This window comes from Ochotona curzoniae, unplaced genomic scaffold, assembly GCF_017591425.1.
Source record: "Ochotona curzoniae isolate NIBS_2020 unplaced genomic scaffold, NIBS_Ocur_1.0 scaffold_274, whole genome shotgun sequence".
In the NCBI taxonomy this organism is placed as follows: Eukaryota; Metazoa; Chordata; class Mammalia; order Lagomorpha; family Ochotonidae; genus Ochotona; species Ochotona curzoniae.
In genome coordinates this window covers 8,619,698-8,639,377 of record NW_024467101.1, presented here as the reverse complement: position 1 = coordinate 8,639,377, position 19,680 = coordinate 8,619,698, and the positions used below count along the sequence as shown (strand labels likewise).

General features: G+C 44.4%; 1 protein-coding gene across 2 annotated transcripts in view; it reads left to right on the top strand.

Moving 5' to 3' along the window:
- Positions 1–19,680, top strand: part of KREMEN1 (kringle containing transmembrane protein 1) — a 60,451-nt gene that overhangs the window by 19,555 nt on the left and 21,216 nt on the right. For both annotated transcript variants that reach the window (XM_041003818.1, XM_041003819.1), the window contains exons 2-3: positions 427–589; positions 7,315–7,406. In XM_041003818.1, the coding sequence (XP_040859752.1) occupies positions 427–589; positions 7,315–7,406 (255 nt within the window). The remainder of the gene's footprint in view (positions 1–426; positions 590–7,314; positions 7,407–19,680) is intronic.

The following is a 19,680-nucleotide window of genomic DNA, read 5'->3' as shown; positions in this document are numbered from 1 at the left end:
CCTAGTTTTAGTTACCACCCAGAGACTCTAGCCAGAGCCTTGACCCCCTCTGAGCACCCAGAATTCCACACGCCTGGTCACTACCAACTGACTCTGAGTGTGGGGTGTTCCACTTCACTTCATGGACTTTTGGTGCATGTCCACTCCCTGTTTATGTTTCCAGCTGGGACATGTATATTTTCTGAGCCAATGCTCTAGTGTCTGTAGACAAGCTCGTGCCAAGATTAGCCTAGAGTTTAGATAGAGTACCTAATTTCAGGTGGATGTAGCCCTGGCACTGTTTAAATTACACTGTGTCCAGGATCTAGCAAGACATCATCCATCTCCAGCTTCGTCCAAAGAAAACAAATACAACATCTACCCAAGAGGGAGGAGACTATAAATGTTGCCAGCAAATTAGCGTGCTGTGTCTTTTCTTTTTCCTAGAGTGTTTCACAGCCAATGGTGCGGATTACAGGGGAACACAGAACTGGACAGCGCTGCAAGGCGGGAAGCCATGCCTGTTCTGGAACGAGACTTTCCAGCATCCCTACAACACTCTGAAATATCCCAACGGGGAGGGGGGCCTGGGTGACCATAACTATTGCAGGTAAGGTGGGGCCACTCTGTATTGCCAGGCATCTCTGGTTGCCTCTTCCATCCCTTTCCAGTCCCATTCACAACCGGGGGAAGCTTCTTTGTCTCCTTCTGGCCAACTCAGAAGGCTTTTCTTGTCACAGTTTTAAAGCATTTTCTCCCATGCCTCTCTGTCAGTGCTTTTCTGGTTGCTTGTTAGATGCTGGCTTACACAACTCTGCTTTCCAGGTGATCCCCTACTTTTCCCTTTGGGAAAAAAGGTTGACCCTATCACCAGAGGACAGCACACAGACAAACACAGCTTCCTCAGAGCCAGGGATGTGATTGGCCTGCCCATCTGCGACCCCAACTCTCGTCCTGCTTTTGGTCCTGCAAAATCTTGCTCTAGGAGCAAATCCATCAAATTCGGTGCTATTTATTTATGTACTGCAGATTAAACTGTTTCTTTTTTCTTTTTTTTTTTTTACAAGATTTATTTTATTTTCATTGCAAAGTCAGATATACAGAGAGGAGGAAAGACAGAGAGGAAGCTCTTCCATACGATGATTCACTCCCCAAGTGAGCGCAATGGCTAGTGCTATGCCGATCCAAAGCCAGGATCCCAGAGCTCTTCCAGGTCTCCCACACAGGTGCAGGGTCCGAAGGCTTTGGGTCGTTCTTGACTGCTTTCCCAGGCCACAAGCAGGGAGCTGGATGGAAAGTGGAGCTGCCAAGATTAGAACCGGGGCCCATATGGGATCCTGGCGCAGTCAAGGCGAGGACCTTAGCTGCTAGGCCACACCGCCAGGCCCAAGACTAAGCTGTTTCTTTGATCTATCTTTCTTTTTCTTTCTTTCTTTTTTTATTTTAAGAATTTTTTTTTCATTGGAAAGTAAAATTTACAGAGAGAAGTACAGACAGAGAGAAAGATCTTCCATCTGCTGATTCACTACTTAAGTAGCCACAATGGCTGGAGATGAGCCAGTCCAAAGCCAGGAGCCAGGAACTTCTTCCAGGTCCCTCATGTGGGTGCAGGATCCCAAGTCTTGGGACCATCATTGACTACTTTCCCAGGCCACAAGTAGGGAGCTGGATGGGAGGCAGAGGAGCTGGGATTAGAACCGGAGCGCATATGGGATCCCAGCGTGTACAAGGAGAGAACTTTAGCCAGGCCCCGTTTCATTGCTTTTCGCTTCCTGTCTGACTGTAGCAGAGGCTCTTAATCTGACATGCATGGTGCTTCAAATGATATCCATCATTTCCTGGATAGATGATCAGTGGCTGTAGTCAGATTCTCAAACTTATCTATGATTGACACAGTTAAGAAACACTGGTGTGGGGGCCAGCACAGTAACTCAACAACAGTAACCCTCCACCTATATCACCAGCTCCCCATCTGGGTGCCAGTCCTGTCTGCGTCACTTCCAATCCAGCCCCTGCTGATGGCCTGAAAAACAGTGGAGGATGGCTCAAGTCCTTGGGCCCCTGCATCCATGTGGGAGACTCAGCCTCAGCCATTTGAAAAGTAAACCAGTGGATGAAAGAGTTCTGTCTCTCTCTCCCCCACTCTTTATCCATAACTCTACCTTTGGAACAATTTTTAAAACTCTACCTTTAAAAATGATTCTACCTTTAAAACAAATTTTAAAAGAAAAAAAAAATCACTGATACTTAGGAGCTAGAACAGATTCTAAGCACTTCTGGTTGTATGTTTTCGCTCCTTTTTTTAAAAAAAAAGAATTTATTTTACATGCGGAAATTCAGAGAGAGGGAAAGGCAGTAAAAAAGATCTTTCATCAGCTGGATCACTCCCCAAATGGTTAAAACAGCCAGGACTGAGCCAGGCCAACTCCATTTGAATCTCCCACATGGGTACCAAGGTGCCTAAGCACTTGGGCCATGCTCTGCTGCTTTCCCAGACAGAATAACAGAGAGCTGAATTTCAGAAGTGGAGCAGCCATGACTTGAGCCAGTGCCCATATGAAGTGCCAGTGTCACCAGCAGTGGCTTAACCCTCCAGGCTACGGTGCCAATCCCACATTTTACTTTCTTACTCCCAGCAGTATGTTAAATGTCATTGTTACTGGGACAGATACAGAAGCCACTGCTTGAGCCACTGGGACAGATCACAGTGGTTGTGGAACTCCACTCTGAGCTCCATGCCACATCCCAGTTCCTGCAGTGCATTGCCGTCGCAACCATGTGGCACTGTTGATCCAGCTGAATCAACACGTATGTGACTATTTGTCTTTTATCCTCTGTATACCCTGGCTGACACTCAAGGGCCCTTCAAGTTGTCTTGAAGTTGTCAGATCTCTAGCCCATGTTTTCTTTGTGCTAGTACCTTCAGCATCTTCCTTTTCCTCTGCCTACACCTACGTCAACTGACATTCCTCATATTTGCTATTGCTGTAGTTCTCCATTTATTATGATATGAATACAAACAACTTATTCCGAAAAGATTTCTCAAACACTACTGAATATGTGTGTGCATATACACAAATATACTTAGATTGCTTGTGTAAAGTCTTCCATTTTACCTCTTTTCCTAAAACCCTCCCCGCAACCAAGTTCCAGCTCCCAGAATTAATTTGTACATGTGCTATTTCATGTTTTATTATTTTTGCTGTAATTGAAATTACATACACGGGAGCAAGTACTTGATTGATGTAGTGCTTAAGATGCCAACTTGAGATGCTCATATTCCTATATTGTGTTCAGATCCAAGCTCCACTCCTTAATGCCAGCTTCTTGCCAGTGTGTGCCCTTGGAGGTAATAGGTGATGGCTCACATACCACCACCCATGGAGTCCCAGGCTCACAGCCTCAGCTGTTGAGGGTGTTTAGGAATGAATTGATACATGCATGACCTCTGGCTGCCTTCCTGCCTGCCTGCCCGTTTCTCTTTTTCAAATAAGTAAAATACATTAATTAAAAAAAATTTTTTAAGGGCCCGGCGTGGTGGCGCAGTGGTTAAGGTCCTCACCTTGCACACCCTGGATCCCATATGGGTGCCGGTTCTAATCCCGGCAGCCCCTCTTCCCATCCAGCTCCTTGCCTGTGGCCCTGGAAAGCAGTCGAGGACGGCCCAAAGCTTTGGGACCCTGCACCTGTGCGGGAGACCCGGAAGAGGCTCCTGGCTTCGGATCGGCATAGTATCGGCCATTGCACTCACTTGGGGAGTCAATCATCGGACGGAAGATCTTCCTCTCTGTCTCTCCTCTCTGTATATCAGCCTTTCCAATAAAAATTTTAAAAAAATCTTTAAAAAAATTTTTTTTAAGGCTTCATATGCTCATTAAACAATTTTTAAAAATTTTTAAAATATTATTTATTTGAAAAGCATTTTCACAATGAGAGGAGAGAAGAGACATCTTGCATCCGCTGACTGACTCCCTGGAAGGCCTCAGTAGCCAGAACTGAGTCAGGCTGGAGCCAGGAGCTTCCTCCAGGTCTCCCATGTGGCGACAGAGGTCCAGACACGTGGGCCATCCTGTGCTGCTGCTGCTTTCCCAGGCGCCTTAGCCACCAGAACTCAAACCTGCATCTTTATGGGTGCTGGCATTGCAGGCGACAGCTTTATTCGTTACACCATAACACCAACCCCTAAACAGTTTTTTACATGCTGTTCTTTTTTTCTAAGTTCTACTTGTTAATTTGACATTTTTTTTGGTATAAATATTATATATTTTTAAAAAAAGGTCTCACTCTCTCTGGTTTATTACCTTCCGGTAGTTTTTAAGAAGGGTTGAATTGGGCTGGAAAGAACGTTTAGGAAGAGAAAGGAATGTTTGTTTTTGGTTGTATGTAGTTGCTTATTTTCTTGCTGTCTCTTAGTTTATTCTATTACTTTGCTTCCTATCAAGATACTCTTCTTAGAAGAACTTCTGTTGTAGAGTCTGACTTCAAGGTAAAGTTCCCAGTGAGGCATAATTTATATGAAAAGCATTTTTGTTTTCCTTAGTAGATTAGTACCCCTGTCTACTCCTGGGCTCCTAGATTCTCACTAGTAAATATCCATTAAGGAAGAAGTGGGAGCCACAGGAACCTTACCCCGGCCCTGCAGCCCTACCCTTTGATTTGGAGGAATGTACCAGACCTGAATTACCAGTTTATACTTCAAAAAGGGGAGAGGCTGAAACTCCCCCTTGATTATTATCACATCAGAGCCCAGGCTGAGACAGTGCTAAAGCAGTGCTAAAACCAAGTAAGCAAGCAAAAGAAGGATAAATTTACTTGTTCTTTATTAAGCTATTGTGATGCTTCTCTGAATAGTTTTTGACATCGATAATAAACAGTTGTTTTCTAAGGGCCTCACCCAATACTACATCAAAGAGGAACACCAAATAGGCAGAAAATGACAGTGAAATACTGTTTAAAGAAGGACTTTGTACAAGTCTCCCCCTCCCAGCTTTGATTTCTCTGCTGACACCCGACACCTGTGTTTGTCTTGTGTGACTTTTTTTTTTTCAGATCCATCCCATTTGAGATGTCTGAGAGTTGGCAAGTGATGGGAAGGCGCTTCTGGGCTGGGCTCAAAGTATCTGGATTAGAGGGGGAGGCAGAGACTGGGGAAGAGCAGGGCTGGCGCTGGCACCTGCCTTTGGGCACAAGAAATAAAAGGGTCCTTTGTGCCTGATGGAAGCTTATCTTCTGGATCCCACAATAGGCTTATCCCACCACAGGCCTGATAGGGGCTGCTCCAAAACACCCGGGACTGCAGGGTCTTTATGTCCATTTCCGGCCTAACCAGAGTGTCAGGTTTCTGAGTCTGAATGGAAGGGGCTTGGAAAGCTGTGAAGAGAGATGAGGCTTTTCTATGTGTCCAATAGCCCAGTTTTGATCTGCTCCAGCAGTGTAGCCTGTCTGTCGTGCCATCTCTTGAGTTGAAAAGCCCAAGCCACCATCCATTTAAAAAATGCCAAGTAAATCTTTTAAACAGGTTGTTTTCCTATCCAAAGTTGGCACTGGGAGAACAGAACTACAGGTTCTTGAGACTCTTTGGCACCGTTTTCTTTGTAATTCTCTGTTGGCGGCAGAGGGTGGGATGGGGCAGGGGAGTTAGTAGTTTGACGAAAAAGGATCCATTTTTCTTAAATGTGAGTTGACCAGTCAGATCCTCACGAAAAATTACCAGTAGAGACTATGGGTTTTTTTTTTTTAAGGTTTTAAAATTAAAATTGGCCTATGTTGAGGTAAAAAGAAAGAAATCCAGAAAGAAAAAAATCAACAGTCCCATCTTCTAGAATGATGTACTTTCAAATGTTTTTATTTATTCAAGCGATTTGAGAGGGTTTGGGGGTAGCCTAGTAGTGGCTAAAGTCTTCCCATTAATATCCCAGTGGCTCCGCTTCCCATCCAGCTCCCTGCTTGTGACCTGGAAAAGCAGTGGAGGATGGCCCAAAGCCTTGGGACCCTGCACCCACATGGGAGACTCAGAAGAAGTTCCTGGCTTCAGATTGGCACAGCTCCGGCTGTTGTGGCTACTTGGGGAGTGAATCAGCAGACAGAAGATCTTCCTCTCTGTATATCGGACTTTCCAATTAAAAATATATATATGTATTGTACCTTTAGGTAAGATTAGAGGCTTCTATCTATCAGATTTGCCCTCTTGTCTAACATTCCCCCGTCTGGATATGCCATGTTTATTTAGTCACTTATGATCAGATATTTAATTTGTGTTAGTTATTTAAAAAGGGTTGGAGTTCTAGTTCATAGGATATTATGATATTTTACACGCAGCTAATTCCCACAACCTGGTTCTTTACCATGAGCTGAAAATACCAGACGCAACGAGGTATCTTAGGAGGTTTATTCAAGCGGGGCAGGAACAGGGGAAGAGGAAGAGGGGAAGGGAGCCTGGAAGGAGGAGAGAAAAGAGGCTCTTTTTTTAAATAGAAATACTTTAATAAACATTTTTTTAAAAGATTTAGTTATTTTTATTACAAAGTCAGATATAGAGAGAAGAGGAGAGACAGAGAGGAAGATCTTCCGTCCGATGATTCACTCCCCAAGTGAGCGCAACGGCCAATGCTATGCTGATCCGGAGCCGGGAACCAGGAGCTTCTTTCAGGTCTCCCACACAGGTGCAAGGTCCCAAAGCTTTGGGCTGTCCTCGACTGCTTTCCCAGGCCACAAGCAGGGAAAGGGATGGGAAGTGGAGCTGCTGGGATTAGAACCGGGGCCCATATGGGATCCCGGTGCATACAAGGTGAGGACTTTAGCCACTAGGCCACAGTGCCTGGGCCCTAATAAACATCCTTGTAGGTGACCTTTCCTGAGAATAAGTTCCTAAAGAGGAAATTGCCGCATAACGGGTTTTCATATTTTTGGGGCCTTTGACTCTAATTATCAGATTGCTACCCTGATTACTTAATGTCAGTTCATATTCTTCTCTGCATGTTGCAAATACGCAGTGTTCATTCACCAACTAAAATCATGTCCACATTCAAGATGCCCATGCTGTTTGGCATGACTGGTTTAGTGTCCAGTTGTCCTAATTACATCATAATGAGTCTGTCTCAACATCCCCCATCTTTTGTCACTTCCTGCAACTGGGATGTATATCAGTGTTGACAGATCTATTCTTGGAGTAATACCATTTTTATTGATGAGAGCACTGAAATGCATACAATATAAAGGGTAGAGAACTGTGTTTTTTTGTTTTGTTTTTTGTTTTTGTTTTTTCCATAAACTGAAAAACACTGATCTGCTTGTCTGAACTACATGATATTATTGACTATATTCTTTTCCCCACAGAAACCCAGATGGAGATGTGAGCCCCTGGTGCTACGTGGCCGAGCATGAGGATGGTGTCTACTGGAAATACTGCGAGATTCCTGCTTGTCAGAGTGAGAATTCAGTATAGGATCTGATGCCTTGTAGGGCCTTGAATACTAAGAATGCAGTGTGGGAGGCACCACAAGAGGGCAGGTGCTTCAGGCTGGTACATTTTGCTAAGTGGGCTTGGCCCAGAGAACTTTCACTTTTCTCTCCTCTTTTTGAAAGACTCGTTTATATGTTTGAAAGGCTGTGTTGAGAAGTAGGGGCAAGAGACAGAGCGGTCTTTCCACTGCTGGTTCACTCCTCAAATGGCTGCAACTGTCATCGGTGAATGCAGGGACCCAAGGAGTTGGGTAATCCTCCACTGATTTCCCAGGTGCATTTGCAAGGAGATGGATCGGAAGTGGACATGCTGAGATGCAAACCAGTGCCCATCCGGGATGCCAGAGCCACAGGCAGCAGTTTTTCCTTTGCTAAGCCACAACGGTGGCTCCTTTCACTTCTCTTGTTGAGGCTTTTCAAGAACAGGAATGCCCATTCCTTATCATCTTGTTCTATGTGTTTTCCCTTGGTGGGTAAGCCCAATGAAGCCTTTCTCTTGGTTAATTTCTTCATGGATAGAGAGGAATTTTTTTGGTGGGGGCTCAACTTTCAGTGAAACTAAATAATAATATTGCTTATTAACGCTTGGACTTGATCTGGTGTACTGAATAACAATATTCAGCAAATAATCCATGAAGTACCAGGTAAAGCTGGTATAATTTTTGTCCACATTACCATATAATATTCTGGGCTTTTATGTGTGATACTAACTCACAGCCCAGTTTCTTCAGCCTTTGAAGCTGCTTCTGGGTTTCCCATGTGTGTGCCATCCTCTGCTGCTTTTCCAGGCCATTAGCAGGGAGCCAGATTGGAAGTTGAATAACTGGCACTCAAACTAGTGTCTGTGCAGGATACTGCCATCGCAGGCGGAGAATTAGCCCGTGCACCATTGGGTGGCTCCAGGAATAAATAAATAAATGTATTTATACATAAGTATAATTTATATATATGTATTTGCTTTTTATTGGGAAGTCAGATATACAGAGAGGAAGATCTTCCATCCATTGATTCACTCCCCAGGAGGCTTGTATATGTGTAAAGTGACACAAAGACGTAAAGTGGCCCTTGCTCCTTGCTAGAAGAGCTGTCTGGATTCTGATTCCTCAAGGAATCAACCCCCTACCCTGTGCCTCAGTTCCGGTCCTCACCTTTCAGAACTCAAATTTGCGAGTGTTACCACCCACTGGCAGTTAGCCCCAGCCTCACTGTGCTTCCAACCTGCGTGTGCCCTCGCTCAGTCCCAAAATTGAGAAGACAGGGAAGATCAAAAGAATGAGCTTCAGCTTGGTCAGCTTCATCAGATTTCTAACATGAAGAACATTCATTTAGTTCTGGTTATCGACAGCAGCAGGGGGAGAGGAAAACAGATTTTCCTCGGTCCATTTGTCCTACACAAAGATGGCCTTTGAGAACCAGCCCCTGTCATTCTTTCAGGCATGGTGAAGAGGGCATTTCGTTGTGGGCACTTGTATTCAGAAAGATCATCTTTAGCTTGTACTTATAAAATGCGATTTGGACCAATAGGATTTGATTTGTGTCAGGTCATTGAAACTAGGTTCCAGGAGAGACGATTATAGCAAAATGGTGTGAACCATTTAGTATGCTTCTAATTCATAATAGGAGAGTACTTCAGCAAGTTTGTAGAAAAATGGAATTTAAACATAAGCTTATTTTGGTTAAAAAAAAAAAAGAACCCTGAAATTCAGCATCTACTAGGAACTTCAAAATGTTGATAGAAGTAGGTATAAAGAAGACCTGGCATAGTAGTTTAAAAAAGAAGTAGGTATTAAGAAACTATGCATGGGCTTCAGAATTTTTCACACCCTTGAAATAAACTTATCTTTTAATTTCATTTGGCACAAACTTTTACATATTTGACCTCAGTGTTCCAAAATGGAAAAATCAAATATTATTTCAGGTTTGTTTTGTTTTGTTTGGTGGGCTTTTGACAACCTTCTCAGAGCTCTAACACTGGCCTTGAAGTGATCTGGTTAAGAGGAAAAGCAGAGGGGAAAGTTAGAGCTCAGTGGTACCCTGGCTAGGGCCTGGATGGGGAGCAGTCTCTGGCTTTAGGTCTTTGGAAATCCCTTTTGTTGGTCCTTGTGGTACTTGGGCTCCTCCCAAGCAAGCTGAACCTCAGCCCCTGGAGCCTGACTAAATGATGTGCTGCTCATGTATCTGATGAACATGGTTGAAGAAAAATTCTCGCACTGTTTTCATCCACATACCCTAGCAACTGCCTGATAGACTCAGCAGGGATGCAGCCTGCCTGTTTTGGGCCAATTTTGCCTTATTTCTGGAGTGAAGTTATTATGGTCATGAATAATACTAACCCTCTTTGTGAAGCCCTGAGTGTTAGTATGTTCCAGCTGTGGTTTGTTACCTCCGTATTCGTACTATCTCTCTTAACCTTCCCCACAATCCTGTGAAGTGGGTGGTATGTTCTACTCCATTTTTTAGATGAAAACATTGAGATTAGTTGGTTTAGTGATTTTACATATATGGGTTTTTTTATTTGAAAGGCAGAGTTAGAGAGGAGAGAGAGATATCTTCTATCTACTGTTTCACTCCCCAAATGGCCACAACATCCAGAGCTGGGCAAGTTTGAAGCCAGGAGCATAGAGCTTTTTCTAGTTCTCCCACATGGGTGCAGGGTTCCAAGAACTTGATCCATCCTTCTCTGCTTTTCCAGGCCATTTGTGCAGAGCTGGATCAGAAATAAAATAATGGGGGCTTGAACTGATGCCCGTTTGGGATACTGGCACTGCAGGCTGAAGCTTAGCATGCTGTGACAGGGCACCAGCCCCAGTTCACTAAATTGATGAGGATTGTACTCTGAGCCAAGCAGGCTTGAAGTCTAGGGGTCCTGATAGCATGACCAGTGCCTTTTCCTTCTCATTCTTAAGAGCTCCATTGTCTTTATTTCCTTGAAATTAGAGGCCCTGGTGGATCTGGGCCGCTGTGGAGAGCATTCTTCAGAATTTTCTCTGTGGATTGTTTGGGAATTAAAGGTTGAAATTCTGATAGTATGCCGTATTATTAAGATCGCCTTTTTGACATCATGGAAACCAAAGGATTAACTCAGTGGCGACAGAGGGTCTGCAGTTGATGCTGTTAGCTCTAAGTCATTTTCTTTTCTTCCCTGGGAGTAAAGCAGACTGAGAGGTTATTCAGCAGAACAGTTGCCGAGCTTCCCCCTAGCACACCAGCATGTCTCTGCGGGTGTTCCCAGCTCAGCTGTTGTCGGCTGAGAAAGGGGTCCCCTCTCTTGGACCCCGTGCATGAGGCAGTTTGTCAGCAGCTTCTGGGGGTCTCTTGCAGTGCCATGCTGTGGACTGAAGTTCTTCTTTGACACCTCTGTATACACTGTTGACACTTTGTATCTAAGAATGAAACCCTTCACTTTAACCAATAGCCTAAGTAATATTGAAGGGGACATTAATGATGTAAATCATGCAGGCTAGTTTTTTTTTTTTTTTTTTCAACTCACTTCTGCCTTTCAATTACAGCTACTTAATGTCTTTGTTAAATGGATCGCTAATAGCGTACCCAGATGAGCGTGGTCAAAATTCTGTTGCAATGTTTACTCTCACTTCCCATGATTAGTTTTGTTTTTCCGACTAGACTAACTGTGCAAAGGCAGGAATTGGAGTCTCGCCCTGAGATTTCTGTGGAGGAGGAGGGACTGCAGGATTTCTGTGGAAGCTGCAGGCACCCTCATTTCCCTGGGCTTGTGTGTGTTTTGTGGAAGGTGCTGATGGAATTTATGGCGCCTTTTTTTCCCCTCAGGACTCTCCTTGGCAGCCACTAAAAAGAGCAATATATTTCAACAATCTTGTGCCATTCCAAGCCCGGAGGAGGCCATAACAGGTGCTTGCTAAATATTCTTCCTTGATGTCCTGAAGTCATGTCTCTCTCCAAAGGAGACAACACAAGGCAGTGGAAAGAATGCGGCTTCAGAGGCTTCAGAGTCACACGGCTTGAGTTTGAATCATTATTCCCTGAATAGCTTTAGGCCAAATGACTCCCCTCAGAGCCTGGGCTTCCTCATCTATGCCTTCCAGGGTGATGCTGAAGATTAAGCTAATCAAATGCACAAGGGTCCAGGGACCTGGGTCCTGGTAGGCATGAAAGTCCCAGCAGGTATTGTGGTGGTGAGCTTTTCCCAGCGAGTGGACTACCATTGGCATATTCTTGTGTTAGCATAACCTGCTTTTTATTTTGATCCATTCCTTTTTTTTTTGTTGGGGTTTTTGTGCTGGGTCTGAGCTGCTGCAGCGTCCATTCCCTGGTGCCTGCTATGGCACTGGACACAAGAGGCCCCTGCATTTGTGCTTATTGTGCAGTTTTATGCTTTGAGATCTGGCACAGACTTGACTGTTGTTTTTTTGTTGGTGGTGGTGGTGTTATTGTTGCTTTATTTTGTTTGGCAATGGGTATTACTTAATTTTCCATATTAAAAAAAATAGAGTTGCTGAAACCCAATGGACATTTTCCTTAGTGACAGAAACAAAGTGTTTTAAGAGCACAGTAGTATACAATACGTTCGTATCATAAAATGGAGAAATCATTCAGATCAGAAAGGGTGACGCCACTGAATATCTTTCCACCAGCACTTTTGGCTCTAAGGAATGCACAGACACGGAAGATTCAGCCCCCTCAATCTTATGATGTAATTAGGAATCTGAGCTATAAACATAGGATAAAACTGGAAGCTAGCACAGCTACATAAATGAGTACTGCATTATGAGGAAGCATACTGCAAGGGCTTGAGGGTAAGGAGTCAAGTGACTGGGGCCCGTGTGGGTCCAGGCACACCAGCTCAGGGGACAGCATGATCGAGGCTTGGAGGAAGGGTATGGAAACAGCATGTGTGTAAATGAGAATCCAGGTTTCCTGGAGTAGCAAAAAGCTGAAGGTGACCGAGCAGAGCTCATGTGCTCAAAGCCTTGGCGAAGGCAGGTGAGCCCACTGTCCATTTTCAGGGTACATTAGAAGAGGGAAGTTTTGGGAAGAAGAGGCTGGGTGTAAATTTCTAAATGAAGGGTAAGTGCCTGGGCTTTGATGGCAGCAATGAGATAAAGACTGGAAGGGTTAAATCCAAGATGCATTTTGGAAGAAGCTAGTGCTTGATGACAAGTGGAATATATGAGATGAAGCCACAGAAGAGTAGAAGATGACTCTGTGGCTGCTTGCCTGGAAGTTTTGTGGTGGTGTCCCTGAGGTGGGGGGCGGGTACCAAAGTCCAAGCCAGCAAACTGGGCTCTTCTTCTCAGGGGCATAGCTGCACTGCCATTCCCCTTAAATTTGGACTGACCTTTTATCAAGTAAGGTGTTTCAGTTGGTCATTGGTGCCTAGCAAAGCACCCACACCATAATAACCTAAACCAGCCAGAGTTTACCATTTCTTTCATTTCTGGGAGCTGGCTGAGTTTCAGCTGGTCCGCTGTGCTGTAATTCTCACCCTGGCTCCACCAGATGCCTGCATGCAGTTGTGAGTGATGCTGGGACCAGGATGTCCAAGATGGCTTCAGGCCTCTCTCAGCCCAGCATCTTCTCTCTCAAGGGGTGTTCAGCCTCCTGATACGGTGGTGACTTCCTCCATAGATAGGAAGCAGACGCCGCCAGTCCTTTAAGTCCACCGCGTTCTACTGATCACAATAAGTCACAAGGCCAGCCCAGACCTAGGAGAAGGGGTAATTGATTCCTACTCTAAAGGTGGGAGCAAGATGCATGCTTATGAAGGAGAACAGTGGCCTTCGGCTCAAATACCCATCTTCTATTTTAAATCACCAGAAATCATGTTTTAGAGAAGGAATTCCTACCAGGGGAAAAAAAAAAAAACTGCTGTGGCACATTCAGGCCATTTGCAGGGGCTGAAGGGGGGCCAGGTCAGGATCCTTGGGAATTCTTATGACAACCCCTAAAGGGAGAATTTCATAGGAGAAGCAAAAGTTGTGCTTATTATATTTATTTGAGGGTCTTGGTGTGAGATTCAGAGGCACGTGTGAGGCTGCATGAAGAGTCAGAGTAGCTGAAAAGAAGAGTTCATGTTTGGAAATAAAGTTAGAGAGGCGGCAGGGGAACCATATTGTGATTAGGACCTGAACTCAGGTAGTAACTGTCAGATTTGGAAAGCAAGTTACAGATGGACAGGACAAGCACAATGTGCTTATGGCCCTGGGACCCAGAATTTGGATGACCGTCAGTGCTCTGAACGAAGGGTTCAGAATGCCTAGTTTTCTAATGACATACCAGTGGCATCATCTAATGTGTATGTGTACTTGATTCTTGTTCTCATGGATGGGAGAAGTTAACCAATCAGGCACCAGCGTGGTGTCCTGGGGCAGAAGGTGATGTCAGCATGAGGTTAACTGACATTTAAAAGCAGGGACTGGCCTGGCACAAAAACCTAGTCGCCTTGCATCCATTGGGACCTCATATGGACACCAGTTCATGTCCTGGCTGCTCCACCTCCCATCCAACTCCCTGCTTGTATCTTGGGAAAGCAATAGAGGATGACCCAAAACCTTGGGGCCCTGCACCCACACAGGAGACCCAGAAGAAGCTTCTGGCTTTGGATCAACTCAACTCTGGCTGCTGTGGCCACTTAACGAGTGAACCAGCAGATGGAAGATCTTTTTCTCTGTATCTCCTTCTCTATAAATCTGACTTTCCAATAAAAATAAATATAAAAAAAAAAAAAAAAACAGAGGCTGACAGTGAGGTGCAGTGAATTAAACTAAGCTCGCATACCATACCAGCATGCCAGCTTGGGGCCTAGCTGCTCCGCTTGCAGTCCTGCTTCTGTTGCTGATGCATGCTGGGTGACATCAGAAAATGGCATCATTTCTGAATCTGTGGATTTTATTTACCAGGAAAAAGGGGGGGGGGGAAGGAGTTCTGCAGAGTCATGGAAAGAGTCATTTAGAACTTGGCTCTGTTTTTGTAAAACACGTATTTTAGTTTTATCAGCACTGGAATAGAAAACATGGCAACCGCAGGGCTGATTCTCACGTGAATTACTTTCTGAAGATTCATCTTCAGGCTTGAGTTTTGACCATGATGGTCATGCCTTCTGTCTTTGATAGCCAGGAGTAGACCTCAGTAACCTGAGCTTAAGGAATTTATTGGGATAAATATTATGTCATAAAACCCAACCCAGCTGCTGCCTCCCAAGGACCTAGAAAGCCAGCATTGATAGCATCTGTCTTTGGAGCCACATGGGCTCCCATCTCTCTCTCTCTCTCCCTCTCTCTCTCTCTCTCTCTCTCTCTCTCTCTCTCTCTCTTTCAACTTGTCCGTTATTCTTCTTTGTAGAACAGCAAAATGGGCACACTCATCTATGCGTATGGCTGAACATGAGTTTCGTTGCCTTGGCTCCTATTGACAGTCCAATGTATACAATTCACTGAGTAGATCCCAGTTCTATCATCAGCCCTGTGTGTGCTGCTTACCTGCTAGTCACCTGGTAACAGACTGACTATTGTAGTTTTGCAATGTTTATGATTAGGTAACCCTTATTTTACTTTATAATGGCCCAAAGCTCCAGAGTACTGATGCTATCAATGCAGGTATGCCGGAGAAAAACCACAAAGTGCCGCTCTTAAGAGATGAATGTTTTCTACTTAAGGATATATATATAATTATATATATATAATATTGATATATATAATTTATATATATCAATCATATGCTAGGGTTGCTAAGATATATAATAAGAATTAGTCTTCCACCCAAAAAATTCATGTGAGGCTTGCTGTCGCATTTCGGCCTGAAGAGCTATAGCCACAGTGCATGTTAAGTATTTAGTTCAGACAGAAAAGGCAATAAATTTGTATATGTAAGAATACTTCAGAAATTTGTGGGAATAGTAAGTAAGTTTATTTTGGTGGCAAAAATATTTTGAAATGCATGCTTAGTTGTTTTTTTTTTTAATGACACACATTTTCCATGAACTTTCCGAAGACCCACTCATGTATGTGTATAGGAAATAAACAATACACATGGAGTCATTCCTGTGTGGTTTCAGGCGTCGACCAGGAGATTTGGAACATATCCTCTGTGGATAAAGAGGGGAGCCACCATCATTAATTGTCATGAGTTCGGAAGCCTCAGCTATGATAAACAAGGGCTCTATTTGTATGTCAGACTGATTCCTTACAAACTGAAAGTGATGAAGTCTCTCTGGTAAGAGGGAAAATGCATGACCAAGCCACAAGGACTTTAAAGTGGCCTTGAAAGTAAAGAAGAATTTGAGAACAAATATCCTTTTTCAAGCTAACTTTTCCTCCCAGCTTCTGGGAAGAGCTAAGGGTGGGACACGGTCTGGAAATCCACTCAGTTGACCAGTAATGCAATCCCTTTGAGCACTCCATGACGTGTCTTCCCCTGTGAGCCTTGGAGCCCACGCTTTCCAGTGCAAGTCAGAGCTAGTGGCACCCGGGACAGACTGACCACCATCCCCGGGGCTTGCTGTGGGGTGCACACAGCACTGTGAAGAGTTCACTTTCCCTCAGTTCCCCGAGACTGGATCTCTGAGAACAGGGACAGGAGTACCCAGGAAGGAAACGTGAGAGGGGCTCTGCAGCCCCAAAGCTCATTCCTGCCCTCCAGTGCTGGCTTGTATATCCCCAAGCAAGGCCTTTGACCCAGTTAAATTAGCTTTTTTTGTCCAGTTCAAAGAATCATGTGCTCTGCCTTCCTGAAATGATTGGAGCTTCATGTGAGATGACATATATAAAATAAACTGTAGGTCATGCACGTGTGAGAGACTTATTTCTAAGGTGACTGCATTTGATTTGATCTTTTATAAACCAATGCTGATTTATTTTTTTTTTTATTACTCAGCAAATTGTTCTTAGGAGAATAGGAAAGCTGCATTATATGTAAGACAAAAGGCACTCTTTATTCAGCGCATAGTATCCTGCCAGGCTTTGATATTTACTGTATTCACATTAGCTCATTTGATTTCTCACCAGAATCTCTTGAGGTCCTTATTGTTCCCCCTTCTCAACTGATGAAATTGAGCTTAGAGAGGCTATGGTGGAAGGACCAGAATTTACCCTGGGGTTTGTCTCACTGCAAAATGCTAAACACACACAGCTGCTCCTAGACACACTACGGACATCTGTGTCCTTCAGATTGGGAAGCAAGTGAACAAAAAACAGCTCCTTTTATGTGGTTGGCAGGAAGCAGAGAGCATCAAGCCTTTTTCCTGTTTTAGGAACTGCTTGTTATCATTTTTCATATAATTCTAATAAACTTGCAATTTAAAAAAAATTAATTTGTTTAAAAATGGGGGCAGAGATCTTTCATCCACTTTTTCACTGTCTAAATATCCACATAAGTCTGGGCTGAGCCAGACTGAAATGAGGACCCAGAAATTCCATCTGGATGGCAGGAACCCGAGTAAGTTGGTCCTTCTGCTGCTGCCTTCCCAGGCACATTAGCAGGAAGCTGGATTAGAAAGCAGAACAGCACTGAGATATGGGATACTGGCATTGCACATGGCAGCCTTGCCAGCTATATTACAGTGTCAGTCCCCAAACCCCATGGTTTTGTGGCAAGCCTCAGAGTAGCAGACGAAGAAGCCTGCAGACACGGCCAGTGGTCAGTGGATACTCTCTGAGACCCTGGACCAAAACAGGCATGGCGTGAGCCAGCAGCTGCGTCCTGGTGCCCACAGGTGGGTGAAGGTGCTTCTTGGGCAGTGATAAAGGAGCAGAACAGAATACACATGAAAAGCAGCGCCATTCTGCACAGTGCCTGCCTGCAGCTAGCTGGTCACTGCTCGGCAGACTCCCTCCTGGTTCAATCTCATTTTGCATAACAGCTTTCCACAGAAGTTAAGTTCAGAACTTAATCCATTTTTTATGAAGCATTCCAAAGTGAGCATTTTGTAAACAAATCCAACATATTCAGTCTACTTCTAGATTTTCTTGGTGGCCTGAGGTCATCAAAGGTACTTTACCAAGATGACCTCAGACTGGTTCACTCAGTGCTTTTTTGTGTCTGACTTGTTTGTCTGCTTCACTGTCTTGGTCAACTTGGACTGCCAAAACAAAGTACCACCTGGTGTTGTGTTGGACTAGTGTGTCCAACACCAGGTGTTTATCTCGCACAGTTCTGCAAGCTGGGAATTCCAATGGCAGGGTATCAGCGGGTTCAGTTCCCCACGGGGGTCTTCTTCCTGGCTGGCACATGGCTGCCTTCTTGCTGTGCAAAACTCCAGAGGCCAGAGAATGAAGTGCAGTTAGGAACCCCAGTTGGGAATGTGCTATAGTGTGGCCCTTGCACAGAATGTGAGCCAAGAGAGAGGGAGGTGGGGGGAAGAAGGAAATAAGAGCAGCACAGACGGGCAGGGCCCTGTGTACCTCATGAGAATGTTTGTGCTGTATCCAGGGAGCAGTCACAGAGATTTGAGGGTTTGAGGAAGGGCCTCCGCACTTCCAGGAATAAAGGTGAGTCTGATTGCAGTGCAGTAACTACAGTGGAGAACAGTAAGTTTGGAAACATGAGTTCAGTGAAGTGGTCTGAATGGGAGGAGATGGTGTCCTAAACTGGGGAAGTGGCCATGTAGGAGAGGCAGGAGCAGATGGATGTATGATTTTAGGAGATAGAATTAGTAATTGGCTTGGAGACAGGGGAAAGGATGGAAAGTGCAGCTGCCGGGATTAGAACCCATGCCCATATGGGATCCTAGCATGTTTAAGGCAAGGGTTTTAGCCGCTAGGCCACAACACCAGGCCCACTACTCCACTTCTGATCTAGTTCTCTGCTAATGACTTGGAAAAGCAGCGCAAGCTGGTCCGAGTATTTTGTCTCCGGTCATCCAAACAGGAGACCTGGATGATGTTCCCAGCTCCTAGCGTCAGCCTGGCCCAAACAGGCTGTTTTGTGTCCATTTGGGGAGTGAGCCAGCAAATGGAAGATCTGTCTCTCCCTCTATCTCTGTAGCTCCTACTTTGAAAATACATAAATGAATCTTTAAAAATGAAGAACTTTTAAATACATGATTAAATTTTCTGTATGTGAAAACCTTTTTGACACACTCGGCTGATATCATTTGTCTCTCCCTAGAGATGCTAAACTCACTGCAGTTGTTTAGACCCCAAAGCCCAAAAATTCCCAAGCCAGAATCCTACTGAACACTGGGACTCCTACTGCATAGAGTGCTAGTGTTTACATTTGCTACTATAGAGATGTGGTTTGTTTCTGAAAGATGCGTTTGTACGTTTGTGTGGTGAGCCACATTTGTTATATTTGAGCCATGTGTGACGCAAGGGAGAAGGGTAACCACTTGGCGTGGGGGTGAGTCTTGGGGTTAGCAGTACTTCCTGCCGATTTAAAAAGATCTGGTTAAAGGATGGAAGAAATTTAAGGTCTGTGAATGTGTGTGTATGATTCACAACACGTATGTATATATTTTTTTATGTTCAAAAGACCAGTATGGAGATTAAGCTTCTTAAACTGGGCAAGGCTACTTTCCAGTCTTAAACATCAAGGGAAAATGCAATCTAGGAGTCTGTATGGCAGTCACTTTGGAATTGGGTAATACCTGCCAGCTGACCTAGAAGTGTTTCTAGGATTAACTATCATTTGTGTCTCATTATGTCTTCTGTCTTGCTATGTCGTCTTTTCTATAAATTATGAACCGCTAAACAGAAAGGGAAAAGACTTTCCCCCATGGTGGATGACGCAGAAATTAACAATGCAGATGAAAAAAACCAAAGTTCAGAGAGACTGGTTTGTCCATGGCCCACAGTGCATTCATTCCTTCATTCAGTGAGCATGTATGTAGTGTTTTTTATACAAATGTAGCCATTACCTATTACTTTATAACAATTTATTCTAAAACTTTGTGGCTTAAAACAACACACATTTATTGTTTCCCTCAATCTGAGAGTCCAAGAATCTGAATATGATGTGGTTTAACTATATTCTCAATTCAGAGTGTCTCACAAAACTACAATCAAGGTGTTGACCAAGGCCCGGGTCTCATCTGATGACTGGACTAGGGCAAGAACCATATCCAAGCTTACCTAGTTGTTGGCAGAGTTCAGCTCTTTATGGATTATTGGGCTGAAAGTCCAATAGGTGGCAAAGAGCCACTCTTAAGTCCTTGATACACAGCCTCTGATGTGTCACCTTGTGTGTAGAAGTAACCAAGCTGGGGCCAGCACAGTGGCGTAACAGGCTAATCCTCCACCATCTAGCACCAGCATCCTATATGGGTGC